Source organism: Pseudomyrmex gracilis, unplaced genomic scaffold (assembly GCF_002006095.1).
Source record: "Pseudomyrmex gracilis isolate BER0280 unplaced genomic scaffold, ASM200609v1 scaffold_96, whole genome shotgun sequence".
NCBI classification, from domain to species: domain Eukaryota; kingdom Metazoa; phylum Arthropoda; class Insecta; order Hymenoptera; family Formicidae; genus Pseudomyrmex; species Pseudomyrmex gracilis.
This window is the reverse complement of record NW_018020680.1, coordinates 8,229-26,947: the sequence shown is the minus strand read 5'-3', so window position 1 is coordinate 26,947 and position 18,719 is coordinate 8,229. Positions and strand designations below refer to the sequence as shown.

The 18,719-nt window shown below is 36.7% G+C and overlaps 1 protein-coding gene across 1 annotated transcript; it reads left to right on the top strand.

The window, feature by feature from the left end:
- The first annotated feature begins 7,646 nt into the window (after positions 1–7,646).
- LOC109855692 lies at positions 7,647–17,392 on the top strand. The gene is given in 10 exon segments (XM_020430200.1): positions 7,647–7,949; positions 8,395–8,505; positions 8,809–9,014; positions 9,096–9,242; positions 9,339–9,595; positions 10,725–10,773; positions 13,879–14,125; positions 15,114–15,224; positions 15,338–15,543; positions 15,663–17,392. Coding segments are annotated over 10 exon segments (1,734 nt in total). The 5' UTR covers positions 7,647–7,716; the 3' UTR covers positions 15,830–17,392.
- Positions 17,393–18,719: the final 1,327 nt, after the last annotated feature.

Here is an 18,719-nt window from a genome sequence, read left to right as displayed (position 1 = left end):
CATCAACGAAATGTTTTGTTGACGAAACAAAACTTTTGATAAACTTAACAAATGTTTTTTTGCTGGCCATATAGTAACTAATTTTTTGCTACTTTAGCAAATCTTTTTTTTCCGTGTAGACAATAAACACATACATACACATTAATATATGTAAATAATTTATGTAAATAATTTATTTATGCAAATAATTTTTTACTGTATAGTCATATCAATATCTCTTACAACAAATATGTCTCACAGATGCAAAAAAGGAATTTTGTTTACCAACTAGATTCTCTTTTTTAATCAATTATATTCGTGATGATATTTCGTATAAGTTGTAAAAATTGCGAATTGTTACAAGCTAGTTTCATAGTGCTCAATTTTAATAATTATTATTCAATAATTATTATATATGTATGATTGCGTGAATAAACATCGAGTGAAAACTAAAACAGGCTGATGAGAAAATTTTTTAATTGTGATATATATGTGCGCGTTTCTTCTGTTTGCTCGTAACTCTGTTTTTTTTTTTCACATTCATTTTTAGAAGAAGAATCAGGTTACACACATTGAAGTTAGAAATACGTAATCCAAGTCTTTATATAAAAAAAAAAAAACCCCCGATAATAGTACAGTGACCTGAAGCAAAAAGTAAACGTCAGTTTGACATCTGATTTTAACAGTCACAGTTACCGTAATTGTATTAAGTTCTCCGTTTGCTCTGAACGCGAAATCGGAGCAAATTTGATTCCAAAATGAACGGGATAGTTCTACTATTTTCGGCGAGGTGAAGAGTTCAAGAACCTGTCGCGAAAGCGATCGATCTCGACGAAAATTCACATGGATTTTCGCGATGTGAAAATAAACACCGTGCGATTTCGAGACAATATCAAAATTGCACGTGATGTATTTCTTAGAAATGTCTTATGTTTTTTTCCAAGTGGAAAACAATTTCTAGAGAGAATCCTCTGACATTTTTGCATATGCCGAATACTGGTGTGTGCATTTTTGTTTTGTAAAACACTCACGCGCTTCAGATTGACATGCAAAAATATTTGAGAAGCACTGCGCGATGTTCGCGCGCGCGCGCGCGCGCTATCCTTTGCCGCGGTTTTTCCTTTCTACACGGACAGGAATCGAGCCGCATCTCGACGCGCATCAAGAAGGGTCTCTGCACTTTCCTCACGGTGATTCACCTTCGCGTGGCGAAACTACGAATGCGTGTGCGCACCTGGGTGATGCGCACTCGTTAAGGAGCACGTTTCGTATCAAGTGCGTTATTTACATAACGACGGTTCTTGACAGAGCGCTGCACTTGCGCGCCGGAGTTATCATCGCTGATATAAAATGATACGCTTGTTTTACACGCTCCTATATTTTCCATGAAAATTAATGCGCGGTCTCGCGAATTAAAACGGTACAAAAAAATAAATTAACAGCAACGTTTCCTGTTCTTAAATAAATATCGGTTTCGTTGACGTATGTAACGTACGTTACTCTTGGTATAATATCTGGATGGATATCCGAATTTAAGAACGGTATATAATCTGTACTACTAACTCATCTCAGAGAGTAACTGACCGGGATTAGAAACGGGAATTTAAAGGAAATGCTCTCGGCTGCGATTGCGAACATAATTCGCGGCCTCCGGCGTAGTCGATTGTGCTATTCGATACGCGTTGCAAGTAACCGCTACGCTAATTTCCATGGAATTGTGTGTGTACACTGTGCGCAAGTGCGCTATTCTACTAATTTGAATAATTAACAATGTTGAATTAATTAAAGCACGAAATCTCCGGATTGGCTTGTTAACGTCATCGGTAACCGCCGTTTGTCCCGCGTATTTGTTTGTCGAAATATATTTCGGAGTGCTCTAACACTAGTATCTGATATAGGAAAATATACATAGGTGTACATATATATATATATATATATACATAAATGTGTATATATATGTACACCTATGTATATATAAATCTCTCTTTATACTGATTATTTTCTTCTAGCTCTTATACGTAGCAAGATCTATTTAAAACCGTTTTATTATCCTGTAGAATTTAACAAAATCTCATTAAAAAAAAGTTACACGTATCATATATATCTTCTTTTAATATTTATTTAAAATAAGTAAAAAATAATTATTTAGAATAATTATTTATTAAAGAAAAACTATATATAATACAACATTTAAAACCTCTAAACAAAATTAAGAGAGAGAGAGAAACATTTCTGCGATTACAATAAAGAAAAATGTATTGTAAAAAATGCGCGTTATATATATTCGTCTCGATTCGCTTTTATTTTTATGAATGATATAATATATGAATAGTGATCGCGCGAGATGTTTTTATAGAAACGTGCGTGTCGCTCATCACGCAAAGATAGCAAATCACCGACGTATAAAGGTGAAGGTGTGGGAATGCATACCGGTACCGATGAGCGGCAGGTAATGTCCTCCCAAGGCAAAGATTTCTCAATAGCCACGCGATTCTTTGAGTGGCCGGCGCGGATACGCGCCATCGGCCGAGCATCGCCAAGAATTTCCCGTTTGCATTATGCGAATTCCGTCGCGGCATGTTTGCTCGCCCCGTCCTTTAAACATTTCCGACGACCATGTTGCGTGATGATTGTGACTAAATATATATATATAAACGGGAGAGAGATAATGCATAAATTTTAAATCACAACATATGCGACGCGTGGAACGCGCGCGCTGTTTATGTATTAATGCAATCAATTTGGTCATTCGTGACATAACAAATAATAAATAAAATATACAAAAAGCAAACTTAAACAACAAAAAGAAGAGAACAATATTTTACAATTTCACTTAATTTTATATCTGAATTTATTTTGTTTATTTTGCTCTAAGATCTTTTGCGTAAAATAATTATTACTCGTGTTAAAAAATTTATCCTTTTTTCATTCGTACGTTTAGCATCTCGCGATGCTTTAATGCAAAATACATTGAGAAACGAGCTTTTGCTGTGAATCAGCAATTCGTCACGTAGTTCTCATAAGAAACCCCGCCTTGGTTGTGCAACGCATGTCGCTGCTAGAAGATGCAGTGCATTTCTATTTCATTTAAACGACTGCATTTATTGTCAAAGGTCGAGGAACAAACAAGCTTGAAATTTTCGCGCGTGTGTGCACAAAATACATATGTTTAATCGCGCAGATAAGTCCGCTCTGACATTGAAAGTCTGTGTATATTTCTTTCTTTTGTCATATCCGACATAAAATAATGCAAACAAAATAGAAAATATAACGCGTGTGTGTGTGTGTGTGTGTGTGTGTGTATGTGTGACGAGTGACCGTATTTTCCCAATAAAAATGGGATGAGAAAAATCGGATGAAACGAGAGGAGAGAAAGAACGTTGTAGTCACAAGCGCGATTGTTACAAATAATAATAAGCATTGTTTGCCTTTTATCGTACGCGATTTCGAACCCCACCTGCGGCTTCTTCCTCGGCCGTGTAATTTAAGCTGTGCGTAAGTATTTTCTTACGCGTGAAACCACCGGCATGACGATTACATCATCCCAAGTCTCGCGGAACACCGCGCGCGCGCGATTTTTCTGCCAATAAACTACACTCCCGTGACGGAAAGACGAGTTAAACGTGATCGCGAATCTCTCGACGAAGAAAATATGGACCGTAAAAGTGAACTCTTCAGAGAGGAAGAAAGATTTTTTCTTGAAAGTAAATCCGTTAAAATAAAAGAATCCCGAAAAGAATTGTTTTGTCTCTATTATTATTGTTGAAACTCTATTGCCGTTAAATGTTTTAAAGAGCGAATTCCGTTAGTTACCTGAGGTTGTTTGTTGTCGCGCAACGACCGTGTCAATTATACACGCACACTTTTTAAATATTATTAACGCATGTTGTTTCGATCATTCAATTAATAATCTAGTTTTTAATTTGCAAAATAACACGTAGCAAAAACTCGGGAGCGGGACATCTTTTATCTCGCGAAATACTAATGGCGAAATCGAGTCTGCGGTATGCGAGAGCAAGTGTATTATCAACAGCAACGCCGTTAAACCGGCAAATGCATTTTGTGTGTTTCGGCGAGATTGTACTCCTGTCTCCCGTCGCAATTTTGTCAAAATCGTCGCAATATTCTCCGCGAGAATTTGAAAAACTCGCGTAGCACAAAAAGCATCGCGAATCAAAAAATTGTCCGAATAAAATCGTTCGAATCCGCGAGAATCAACGATTGCTCGATGAAATTATCTCGACGTGAGCGATGGAATTTATATACGAACTATAAATAAAGTTTGAACTTTATCTCAATGGTTTGATGAAATAATAACAATAACAGAGAGAAAGAGAGAGAATTTTTGAAATCTAAAAAAGCGAGAAAAGAGAGAGAAGTTGTTTGTACTAATTGTTACTAGTTTTTGTTTACTTAAATTAAATTACATTTATAAAAAAAATATTACATATTTACATTTCGTTAATGGAAAGATTTCGTTGTTGTTACGAACTGTATGTGACTTCCACGCGGATATAGTCAACGAGTATATGAGTTTCGTCTTTCGACAATACTTTTTTATCAGCTTTAATATATCTGTTAATATGTCTACGCAAATGTCCAATTGCAATTTATCAATATTATAGATGAATCAACTATGTAAAATACCTAAATGCGTCATTAATTATATTGATTACATGTGCGGGCAGTGTGATAATAACGGTACGTAAATTGGAACGTGTGATATAACATAGTAATGCTTATTGTTGCGATAAAGATGTGATGTATCGCAATTAATTTTCCCGAGAGTCAATGGAGAACCGGCGAAACTTAATAACTTTTCGAGTTACGAGATTAATTGCCACATTACATAAGATCATGTATATAATAACCATGTTCGCTTGTGCGCAACTTGTTAATATTGCTCTATTTTTGAAAAAAAAAAGTTGTAATATAAAGAAATAAGCAAAATTTTTTTCTCACGATTTTTCTGTTTGAGATTCAACGTGTCACACACAACAATGATAAATTATTTAAATACTGCTTTTTCTCTTCATTAAATGTACTAATTTTCTCTAAAAGAGAAAATATAGAAAACGTTTTTTTTTTATTTATTTTTACATATAATTTAATATACACATATTAGAAATTGTGAGATACACGCAAACGCAAATTAAACACACTGACTTTTGTTAAAAGAGAAAGTTTGCGATATCTCCCAAAACAAAACAAAATGAACTTGCCGTCTCGCAATTCTTATGTTTAATTGCAAAATCGTCATTTTTTTCGCAAGAAAACGCGAAATTATTTTTATTATCGCGTCTCATCAAACTATTCCTTTTTCATTCCCCGCGAAAGAATAGGCTCTCTCAACTGTTTTTTTTCTTAAACAGAAACATAAAAAACGCGTCAATATTATTTTTTCGTCATTCGATATTAGAAACTGCGAGATATGCGGTTTCTGTTTACCGAATCGCGCGCAAAAGAGTTGATTAGTCGAAATTTCGACCGGAGATTGGAAAATTCGCGAGACGTGACTTTACGCCGGGGCAAAACGCGTCAGGTTGCGCAAACGTGACTCGCATTTAACCGCATGCGCCGTTCTTTTATGTAACGCGTTTCGCGTTGATGCACACGCGGATACGTCAACGTGAAAGACGTTATAAATAAACGTCAGAAGATTGTGTTTAAAAAAATCAAGTTTATACCTCGCATAGACATCATAGACCTACCGCAATGATTCATAGACTTACCTGACGAAGTCGGTGTCACACCTTCGGAAGTCGCGCGCGCACGTTTTGTTTGCGACGACTCCGACGTTATCCTTAATAATATGATTTATCACACTTCGCTGATATCGCGATCACCATCGCATCGACAAGTCACAGAATTTTCGCCGCACAAACGGGTTCGACGACGCGTAAACTCGAATCCGCAAAACACACGCGAAACGTTTTCACCGTCGCGCTTTCGATTTCCGAATTTGCGCACTGTTCCGTATTACACCGATTCCGATTTCGCGTCGTTCAATTCCGGTTCGTTCCGTTCGTTCGGTTCGCCAGGTTTACCGCGAAGTTAGCCGACCGCGTCGTCGTCGTCGCGAAACAAATGCGTATTCTATGTCCTATTATGTGTACGTATATAGAATAAAATACTCGACACAAAAATAAATACGAACGTAACGTCGTCGCAGCGCGCGCACGTTGCGCTGGCACGATTCCGCTGTCACGCCTCGAGCTTTTGCGGCGATGCATCGTAGGCAGCAGCAGGTGCCGGCTAAGGAACTAGGAATCCAGGTGCCCTTGCTGCCGGCGACGTCATTACGCGACTCGCTTTCGCAATTTGTACGGCGCGCCGCGCCGCTGTGCTCTGCGCAGTCGCGCGCGCGTTCTATACACAGTGTCGCAAAAACGACTGAAAACAAATATAATTCTTATTTTCTTGTGTGTATATTTTTTTTTTAATAATAGATTTCTCTTTGCAAACAAGGTTTAAATTGCGACATACTCTCATGCAATATTCATTTATACGTATTGTTTTTTTATGACATATCGCATTTATAGCTGTGTATTAACGTTCGGTTTTGTATCTTCGATCACGCCTCGGATTTTGCAAAATCGAAAGTGGTACACAATAAAAAAAAAAATCAAAGTTAAAGATTGTTTTTGTTGGACAAAAAGTATCGTACTTTCAACACATTTAAAATAAAATTGTAACCAAAGAAAGAAACAGAAAGTGATCACAAATTGTCAAAGAACACTATTATAATTTTTCTCTACTCACGACTAAAGATTGTTAAATAATTTACGATGTTTAAAAAAAATTGTAAACAAAAACTGCCTAAATCGTTGTTATTGCTTGTTGTTTTCATCGGGAAATCATTTCGGTGAGCAAACGTTGCGCTTAGACACAAAGTAAATATTATATTTGCGTCTCGAATGGATAATATTAGAGGAAATTCTCGATAATTTCGCGTAATAATTTTGTGTAACGACTGGAAAAGCTAATTCGACACGAAATTGCGTCGGAGCAGATAATTATAGTCACTATAATGATGCGCGTGTGGGCGTTCTCTTTCACGCTCCTCCACAACAAAGACTACAAAACAAGACTGTCTCAGTTATTTTGTTTAAGACGCAATTGTGAAGAGCTTTGATTATTGAAATAATATATAATTTCTCGTTTAGAACGTTAATTAAATAATTTTGCGCTTCTATAAGCATATGTATTAAATTCTTCAGTAACGCGAATTTTTAATCTCTTCGAATCCTCAAACGTTTCGAGATTTTGCGTCGAAATGATTATTAATGCTTTACGATGCACCGTTGCCTCTGCCATTTCTCGTATATTATAAATAATATGCCATTTTCATCAAATCAAACATCAGAGATGAGCATATCGCGCAGATTAGCGTAATCTCGATATACTCTCGATAGATTTGAAAACGGCGCAGAGGGCGCTGGCGTCACTGGCTGCGGTAAACGCGCATGATCGCGGTCAGGTTCTCGCGCGCGGTGCAGCCGCTAATTACAATATCAATGGCGCGATGACGCGAGCGTCAGATTACAAATGGCGGGTAATGAAACAGCTGTTCGGGCGACCGCCAGCTCGACATCTAGCGGAGCGCGGGCGCGATCGGGCGCGCGTCGACGACGTCGTCGACGTAGGACACGCCGCGGTGAAGACACGCGTGGTGAACAACACACGAAAAGGCGAACCTTGACGCAAGTGCTTGACGGTGACCTGTCTAAGAGAAACATGGCCGCTGGCTGTTGCGGCGCGAAGAAGCAGAGGCTGGGTGGCGGCGGCGCCGCGGCGCCGAGCGGCCTGTCGCCTTGCGACGGCCCGGTCATTCGACACGGCGCGCCCCACCTCAGAAAACCCACAACGATCGCTCAGCCAGAAATGGGTTTTTTCTGCTTCGACGTGCTTTATTGCCAGCTACATCAGTTGGATCCGCCAAAGGCGCCCAACTTCAGCAACGAGGCATTGTGAGTTGCATGCTACGCGCGATGCTACCTCTGTTTCTCTTTGTTTCTCTCGTGCGTGTCTCGCACGTCTGTCTCGCTCGCGCGTCGCGTCAACTGTTGTTCTCCTTCAGCCGCAATGATGCGCTGCGTGTCTTTCTTGCGCGCGCGTTGTGCGATCGAGTCGTGAAAATCAAAAATTCGTAAAATTTAAATTTGTTAAATCATCGAATTTCGATGTCACGGATATGGAAATGTAAATGTAATACATGTATACTTATATAATGTATGTATCATACACGTATACATAAAAAATTATCAGATTATATTCGCGTGTTTGTAATATATTTTACTTATACTTCGAACTCGCGTCGATCGATTTTCACGTTTTTCCAATGTTTGTTCCTTGACAATCGTGAAATAGAAACCGAATGAAATTTATAATACAATAAATATATATTTTTTCCAGCCCTTTATTTGTGACTTGGACAATAGGAAAAGATATGAGATTACGAGGTTGTATCGGTACTTTTAATGCGATGCATTTACATGCTGGTCTTCGCGAATATGCAACAACTAGGTAAGATAAACGGATGATTTTATAATCAAGATGTCTACTGAAAAAAAATAAGATTCTTAAAAAATTACTAAAAATTTTAATTAAATTTATTTTACATTTTTAATAAAAATAAGAAGTTAATATAATTATTCTATAAAATAATATATTCTAATCGTGTCTTATACAATTTAAACAAAACTGGCAAAAACAAATAAAACTTAATGGTCTTTTTTCCAAAACATTAAGTAGACATCGTGATAAAGTGTAAATAATAAATAGTAACACCATATGTTGACACGTATTTTTTTTTTATGTATTTTAAAGTGCGTTCAAAGATTCTCGATTTAATCCCATTACTCGAGACGAACTACCGCGTTTGCACGTGAGCGTGTCGATATTACGGCATTTCGAAGACGGTGTCGACTATTTAGATTGGGAAGTGGGCGTGCACGGAATCCGCATAGAATTTCACAATGAAAAGGGTAACAAGCGAACGGCTACTTACTTGCCCAGTGTAGCTATGGAGCAAGGTGCGTATCTGTAAAATGTAAACAATTAGTGGAGCTCAAGTAGTGAGATTGACTGAGAAATAATCTTTTAAATGTGTCTAGGATGGGACCAGATACAAACAATAGATTCTTTACTGCATAAGGGTGGCTTCAAGGGCCTGGTTACGCCAGATATTCGTCGTAGCTTAAAATTAACTCGATATCAGAGCGAAGAAGTGACTGTGAGCTATCAAGAGTACATGACACACTGTCACAATCGGAGATGCTAGCAAATCGCCTGGGGTCCTAGTTCAGGACCCCTGCTTCAACGATCCGCTGAAGCACGGTACAATAACGCACATGCAGCCACGTTGTCCCATCTGCGACACGATAATAACGCCCGGTACAATTCCTTTGTGCCCGGTCAGTCAAGTTCGCAAATTGTGGCGTCACCAAATCGGTTTATACATCCATTACCTTTGCCTTCAATTCCTCCGGTTATGGTACCGATACGTAGTAATCCATCTCTTTGGTGGGACGGTGCAGGTCCATCCTACTTACCTGCACCGCTTTATACGCGACCGTCCCACCGCTTCTCGACGCAGGACGCCGCAGAGCGCGGAGTACGCAAGCGGAAATGACACTGGAGACGATTATTTCTCGCAATTTTCCACTGTTTAAAGTGGTGCGTATTTCTGTGTCTCAGTGTACACAACCTCCCGTCTATGATATTACAGTCTCCGTCTCGAGGATAATAATAATAATAATAATACAACTTGTTTACGTATGATGGCACTGTCTAATTGTTGAAAATTGCTCCGATATATATGTATATATATATCGCACATTGATATATTTTTTCCAAAAGTTATTGTTAAACAAAAAATAGAAGGAGCTTGGCTTAATTCTTAATAAATGTTAAAAATTTACTTGCTCTTATATACAACAGCAATTAGCGTTGCCACCATATTACAAAACAACATGATCAGAGTACGGTGAATACATAAACGGGCAATGAACACGTTTATGGGACAGTGATTACGCCTAAACTTCACTGCCTACTTACAAGATTCAATGTACAAAATTGAGATATAACGGGATTGTTTTATCTTTTGCATATCACATATAACTTATTTTTATAGACGCAAAGCTCAAATATATTTGGCAAACTTTAAAAGTTTTATTTATAAATAATTTTTATTGATGTATTCTTTGATAGTAAATTTTTAGTCGTGTTATTACGTGAATGTTGCAATTTTTGTGTTTTATTAAAATAACTTTAAAGTAATTTTTAAAAAGAGAAAGAGTAAACACTTTCTCTGTGGTTGATTTATTTAACTTGTAAAATAAAGAAATATAAATATATATATATATATATAACAATTATATAGATAAAAATTGAATATTAGTTATAAGCGTTAGATATAAAGTAAGAAGCTATAAAGATCTCATTGTGATTTTAAGTATTATTCAATTTATAATTTTTGTGCTGCGATTGCGGATTTTTCGCGCTCGGCATCTACCCCCCCCCGAATGTAAGTTGTCGCGCAAATTATATACGTTGCAATTGCTGAAAAAAAAACACAAAATTTATAATATAAACTAAAATATTGTATTGGACAAATCTGTGAGATATTTTTCAACGTCAATTCTGCATCTTTTGTTAACCGCCAGCTATTTTCAAAACACATAGCAGGCATTGAACACTGCCAATTTATTGTTATCTTGTTATACGTTTCTATATTAACGTAGGTATACATATTCGTTAGCACAATCAATAGAAATTTGTTATTGGATATGGGTATGTGCTTTTTCTTGCTTTGTTCCTGCTTTATTATAAAAAGCATTGATTGTTTAAAAACAATTCGTCATTGCTTTTTATCATTGTTGCTTCAAAATTTTTGCATCGATAAATAGCAAGTGAGTTCCTGTAATATTGCCTTCTGAGTCTCTCGGCACACAACGTGCGATCAACTGCCATCCGCATATCCGCATTATATATATGCTCATTTGGCCTATGAGACTCGATGTTTGTGTAATGAATTATTCTTTACACACGCATAAAAAAACGATGCACTTTTTCACAGGCGAAAAAACGAAACATATATATAGTTCTAACCAATGTTGTAACTATATTGTTTGCTTGATATACAAGCAAATTTATATATATTCATATTTGTCTGGATTTTTATCCAGAAAGAGAATACAATGAAAAAAATACACCTGTAAAACACGAATTCTTGATGTTATTAACATATGTACATTAAAATAATCGCTATTACATATTGGATACATCGTTAATAAGCTCAATATCAATCGTATCTCGTATACGGACTTGCTTAATGTTATTCTCTCTGTATTTTGCGCGCGTGTGTGTGTGTGTGTGTATGTGAAACTGCCACGAGGAAATTATACGACAGACATGTGCATTTTATAATTGAATAGAATAAATAATTTATACGAGAGTCAAAAAATTCTCACGCAGTGTTTTCTCAGTAATTAATACGCACCGTAATATATAAAGAAATAATGTAAATAATTTTTGAAACACACTTCGTTTTCTCGCTTATATTTATTACACATTGCGTGTTGTATATTTAATATCGCATCTGACACAAAAAAAATTACTGTATTATATATTTGATCACATGAGAGTATTATACATGTCTGATCGCACTTGTAAGCTAATAATGCAACACAAAAGAGCTATTATATTTATTGATCGTCCGAATACAGCAGATTCAAACATAAGAAGACGTCAATATACGAAATAAATCACATTTAAGATAAATTGCAGGCAACAGCCGCTGCGACGCAGATTAACGAAATAAAAAGTTTTATATTGTCATAAAAAAACGTATTATTGCAGTTAATTTTCCCCGAGTGTCATCCCTTCTTTCGAAGTCCTAGGATGCAAACTGAAGAGATTTTTAATTTGAACGTAAAAGAGAGAGGAATTTTGAAATAACTAGACAGATTTTCGTGCATGAATGTGTTTAACGTTACGTCATATTTGATCGATTGGAACATCGCCCATAATCGCCAGAAATTATATTTGCGTTAGAAATATATCGCAATATAATATCTCTAATTTATCAAATTATTTGTTGCAACGATTGCAACATGTATCTATATTTCGTACGAGAAAAAGCGGCTGCTAGATGGCGCCGCGTTCCCGCGCAAGTGCGAGACGATCGGCGTCGCGACGCACCAGCCGGATTGACATACAAAATGCACCGCCTCGCGGACGTGCGTACATATCCGCACATGTTCGCGACGCACGAGCGTGTACGCGGGATGCCGGCTGTAATTGTCCGTCGTTCGTGACAATTTTCCGTTCAAGTGGTCGACGATGATTCTTCCGGCGGATGCGGTTGTCCGACCGTACGGGCGTCGGCATATTGCGCGTCGTCGTGTTCCGGACGGCGATGAGAGTCGCGTGTTTTCTCCCGTGTTAGTTTTTCCGTCGTGCCCGTTTTCTTTCGCGTCTCACGCGAGAAATCGCGAATCCGAAAATTCGTCTCGTCTTGCTCGTTATATCGAGCAAAAGTGTTCTCGCGATGTTTTTCTTCACAGTGTGCTCCGTTCGCGTTTTCACGCCGGCTCGCTTGTTGTGTTTTCTGCGAACGGCGTAGTTGTGTCACATCGTCGTGCGACAATCGGCGCGTCCACTCTCGCAACAACGTACAGGTGAACGAGGGTGCAAAATGGAATTTGCGAGAGACACCGATTATAATCGCGATTCGCGCGGTAAGTAAAATCGCGTTGGAAAATATGTCAAGTTGACAATTTTACGGAATTCGAGAATGTTCGCGCTCGGTTCTTCCATTAGCTATGTGAGCTGTCTTCTGAAGATTTATGTAACGACAAATAGAACTTTAGATAAAAAAAAAAAGATATACGGAATTGTATACGGAATTATTGTGTATAAATTCTTTAATTTAAATAATCTATATTGTGTAAGTTTAAAAAAAGTTTATAAGTTTTCGTGTGTAGATCTTGAAGTTGAATTCGCGGACGAAGATGTGTTTTATAAATGTTCGAAAAAAAGATATTCCTCTCTTAGACAAAGTTGTGTTTTATGAAAAATAAATATTTTTCAAAAAAGATTAGAAAAACGTATTAATTAATTTAATTAGTATTCATTTTAGTGGAGTTTCGCGCGTGTTGTATTTTGTAAGTTAAAATTAATGTAACACAGTTTTCTTTTATGGTTTTGTGAACTTGGAGATATATTTCAGAATACTTTGAAATCGATTTCATTGAATAATTCCGACTATTATCGTTTTTGATGTTTTTTTTTTTTTTTTTTTTTCAAAAGAAGAAACTACGAATTGTGATTCCGAATAGTTCCATAATAGAGATAGATAACAGATGGTTTCATAATAATAGGTACTCAGATCATTACTGTTTGGAATAGGCACTTCCGAGTTGAATATGTATCATCATAACTGGCATTTCCACGCCGGATGCGGAAGTGTGCGTTTCACGCAGCTAAGAAAAAGAGTAGCGGTAGTCAATTTTCCGCTTTTTTATTTTTTCCCAAACAATAATACTACGCGTGGTTCACGATAGTTCGCTTCACGGGAAATGTTGCCACCTGCTGTTGACACAATCGTAAAAAAGACACAAAGATGACGACGACGACGACGAAGACACGTGCGGATGACAACAAACAAAAGTTGTTTATTTTCTTTTGTATTGGAGCGCGAGTGAGAGCGATGAGAAAAAAAGAGATGGTGGACAGTGAAACAGCTGTTTTGGCAACAGCCGCGCCATCTGACGGGGCGCGCGCGCGACACGGCACGCTACGACGACGACGACGACGACGGCGGCGGCGGCGGCGGCAGCGGCAGTGGTCGCGACAAGCGAATAAAAACGGGACGAAGACGGATTGTGGACCGAGCGTGTCCGCAGTTCGGGTCGTGACAAAAGAGAAACATGGCTGCTGGCTGTTGCGGTACAAAGAAGCAAAAACTTAACAACAACACCACGAGTGTCCCGTGCAACGGCACGGCCTTGCTGAACGGTACGCGTATACGTAATACGCCAATCGTGCAACCCGAAATGGGCTTCTACTGCTTCGATGTTCTCTACTGCCAGCTGCACCAACTCGATCCACCGAAACCGCCCAACTTCAGCAACGAAGCGTTGTGAGTAGATCCGCTACTTTAGCTGCTGCTCGTCCTAACCATTTTCCTCCCTCCCGATCTGTTCCGACTATGCGTCGCGAGCCGCATCTTTGTCGCTCTCTCATAGCTTTCCCCGTGCGCACTTCCCGCCCTCCCCCTCTACGTACTACCAACTTTTCTCCGCGCTTCTGTCTTCCTTTTTCTTTCTCCCGCCTGCCCACGCCAACGTGTCTCTTTGTTGAAGCCAGTCGTTTGCTTTTGTATTTTTTTTTTTTTTTGTCATAGCTCGTTATAATGGTTAAAGAGAAGAAAGAGAGACGATTAGGATATTCACAAGCGCCTCCTCGACGACGACGCGTCTTTCCGCAAAATACATGTCTTGTATTTTCGGCATCTTCCGCTTTCTTGTGCTCGTGCTGCCAACACAAAGGTTGCATGACCTGAAAGCATTTGTTGTGTGTTCTAGTTTACCGAAATGTAAATCAAATCTTTTAGGATCCTCTTGTAGTTACACATCACTCTAACTCCCTTTGATCTTTGATAAATAAATATATCAATATTTATCTTACTTGTGCTCTCTTGTTTCTTTATCTCGCTTTGCTCCTTGTTTTGAAAATAATTTTATTGATCATAGAATGATTGTATTTTTAATAGGTGTTTCCTATAGCTATTTAATTTAACAAAGTAATACTAACATAGACTATGTATGTCAATTTATAAAAATAATAGTTTTAACATTACATACAACAAATACTGAAATCTTATGGTTTTGAATATTTAGAATAACATTCTTAGTATAAAATAAAAATACTTTAATGTTATTCAATTTTATTAAGTTAGTTTTACAAGACAAAACGTTCATGGTTTATTTCTCATTAATATACCTTTAGTCAAATAAATTCAAAACAAAAAGTGGAGTTATTCTAGAGAATACATTGTTAATAACGCTCGGTTTGAAGCCTGTGATTATTCTGTCATTGGCAATACACATTCTTTTTTGTATTTTTAGTCCCTTGTTTGTAACATGGACTATTGGCAAGGATATGCGACTTCGTGGCTGCATAGGTACATTTAATGCCATGCACTTACATGCAGGACTTAGAGAATACGCTACTACCAGGTAATATAGATTTCTTCGAGTTTAATTTAATTGCAGAAGTTTGGAGTGCGCGTTATATGTAATCGTTATTATACGTTATATGTAAGATGTGTTTTTTTTTTTTTTTTTTACAGTGCTTTCAAGGATTCACGATTCAATCCTATAACACGAGACGAACTTCCGCGTTTACATGTAAGTGTCTCTATACTGCGGCACTTTGAGGACGGCGTGGACTACTTAGATTGGGAAATAGGAGTCCATGGAATTCGCATTGAATTCCACAACGAAAAAGGCAACAAAAGAACCGCTACTTATTTACCTGATGTTGCTACTGAGCAAGGTTTGTGATGAATGATTATATGTTATAACTAGTGATCTGTTATAGATGTAATCGGTCATCACGATTTGTTTTTTAAATACGTAGTCTATCAGAGATCAATGTGTGTTTTGTCTGCACAGGCTGGAACCAGATTCAAACGATAGATTCTTTACTACATAAGGGCGGTTATAAAGGCTTAGTCACACCAGACATTAGACGCAGCGTGAAGTTGACGCGGTATCAAAGTGAGAAGGTTACTGTAAGCTATCAAGACTACATGACACATTGGCACAATCGGAGATGCTAGCAGCTGGCTTGGGGTCCTATTCAAGGGCCCCTACCTTGCCACACATCCGGCACGTTTTGTTACAAAAATACCACTGATACAGTTAATACTTATTCACAATACAGTACTGCTCAGTACAACTCTTTCATGGCCAATCAGCAGCATACTTTAGTTATGGTTCAGCCGAATCATCCCACGTTCATACATACACTCCCGATGCCACCAATTCCTTCGGTTGTGTTGCCCATTCAAAACTATCCGCCATTCTGATGGAGTTGTGTGTATTGCATTTTCCAGTGCTCTACATCGTTATTCCTCGGGAACTTTTGTAATGCACAGAAAATTAAGCGAAATGCATAAGAGAGAATTATGATACATTGAAGGCGGATGTTCTATATACAATTTACTGCTTGAATCGGTGCCTATTATATTTTTATTTTTTATCAAGCATTTATAATTACCTTCTGTTTTGCAATGTTATTCTTCTCTCATTTCTTTTGCGCAGAGAAAGCGATGCACAAAGCGAGGAAATTAACTCAATAAATAAAATACATTTTGAGTGTGGTGGCAATGTTCTTCCAAAGTAATATTTGCTGTAAGCGTAAATAATAATAATAATAATATTGTCGGCTAGACATTTGTAATAATGTAGACTCTTGTTCTCGTATTGTACAATTTTATGATTGTTAAATTGGAAATAATAAAAATAATATCTATTTGTGTGCAACGATGGATCTAAGTTTAGTTTGTTCGAACGCTTGTCATTAAACTAGCCACTGATCTAAGACATAAAAAAAAAGTGTAAATACTATCATAGCTTTGCCATCATGCTAGGACATCAAACATTTGTACTGACACACGCAAAACAAATAACGCAAAAACAGTTTCAATTTAATTTCCTGTATAAATGATGACGCTGTAATCCATCCATTTCATAATGCACAGATATATCATGATTGCCTAATTTATAACGCTATCTCTCATTGAAAACATCTAAATTTACAACAAAATATTTGCAAGTAACAATTTATTTTTATTTGATTAAAAAGTAAAAAAAAAAAAAAAAAATTTCAATCAGAGTAAATTCTGTGAAACTCTAGAGTGAAACTCTAGAGAGCTCACAATTACTGTAAATTCTTTCTCAATTTAAAAATTTTTTTTCTCTTTATAAGATACATAATTGTTGTAAAGTTATTCATACTGAATTCATGACATCAATAACACCACGTCTAAAGAGAATTTCTTTGCATTAATGGTATAAGTACAAGCTTTTTCTTCTATTAAGTTGCTTTTAAAGTTGTTGTACTGATTTAATTATGGGCATTGATTTTTGTTATCTGATTGCAGTGACACACAAATTGTTGTGACAAATAATAACAATTTATTAAAATCTGAAACGAATGCGTTGCGTAAAGTTTTAACGTTGTATATTTATACCATTCCTACAATGAAGTTGAAGAGACGTTTAAATTATAGTCCAAAGTTTTATTATATGTATACAGCAAAAAGGATTCTGTATATTTTACTCTATAATAAATTCCTCTATAACGCGGGAGATTCTGCGTTATACGATACTCAAAATTTTATAGTTTTTCAATTATAAATTAAATTTTCTCTCACACATTGCAATATTTTACGTTTCCGTTCAAGACAAATCAGAAAGAGATTAACAAAGTACCGCGTTATATAGGAGTTTTAGTGTGTGCTTAAAGTAAAAAATTTATATGTATAAGAGTTTTTAACTAGTTTCATATATTTTAATTTGTAATGTTGTTTAATCCGAAACGTTATTGCATTAACTGCTTTAATATCGATACGAGTATATTAACGATCAGTAGAATGGGACCTCTACTGTAAACAAACAGTAGATTACACAAATTATAAGAAAAAATACGTTTTAAGATGTACTATAGATAGTAAGACGTTAAAGAAAATAACGATCTCATTGTGATGTTGATTGCTGTGCAGAAATCATGGTATGTACAGTCTCTTATGAGACTCATGTCTATTATATATGATCACAGATAGAAGTTTGTTTTCGAACGTTTAGAGAAGTAGAGAATGAATAATGAGGAAAAAAAAAGGGCCAAAATCAGTTGTATGCGCAGTCGAGTTACAACTAAAGAGTGAAATAGAGGAACTTGAAAAAAATATAAAACACAGAAAGTGTAAAATAAGCTGGAACGATCAGCACACCTCAGACAAGCGATAAATTCAACAGCATTAATGCTGAACATAAATAATATATATATATATATATAATTTTCAAGCAAACTTCTTTTTACCTTAGATTCATCTCGTATATGCTTTTTAGATTCCGCAGCTATACAATAGCTGCCTTCATTCACTGCCAACATAATCGTCTCGTTGTAGGTGTTATGTAAAAAAAATGTCCCATTACCGACGGAATAAGTAGATCACGTTGTTACTTTTCAGTTGAGTCGATTCCGTGTTATCTTTTATACATTCTTATCACGTGTTACATATACGTACATACATAGTTCCTGGGATCTCCTTACTATTCGAGCCCCTGTATAACGTCCAGTAAACTGCCACTATAAATATACTTAATACTAGAATAGTCGGCAAATCAAAATCGCGCCCACTCGTGCCCAATTCGATCTTAGAAAACCAAATCGTACGAGGAATTTTTCTGGTTGAAAAGTATGTAAAAAACAAAAAAAATTATAACACGTGCACGGATGCTACAGAATTTTTTCTGTGAATATGAGCTAAAATAGAAATTCACGAAATTTCTATTAGAATATAAAATTTGTGTAGTTTCTTTAACGTGATAGAGAAACAAATGTAATTTGACTTCTAATAGTAATCTATGTCTATTAAACTTTGACAGACATTTTAACTTCTATGTTAAAGTGTGCATCCAATAAGTGAAAAATATCGAATATAT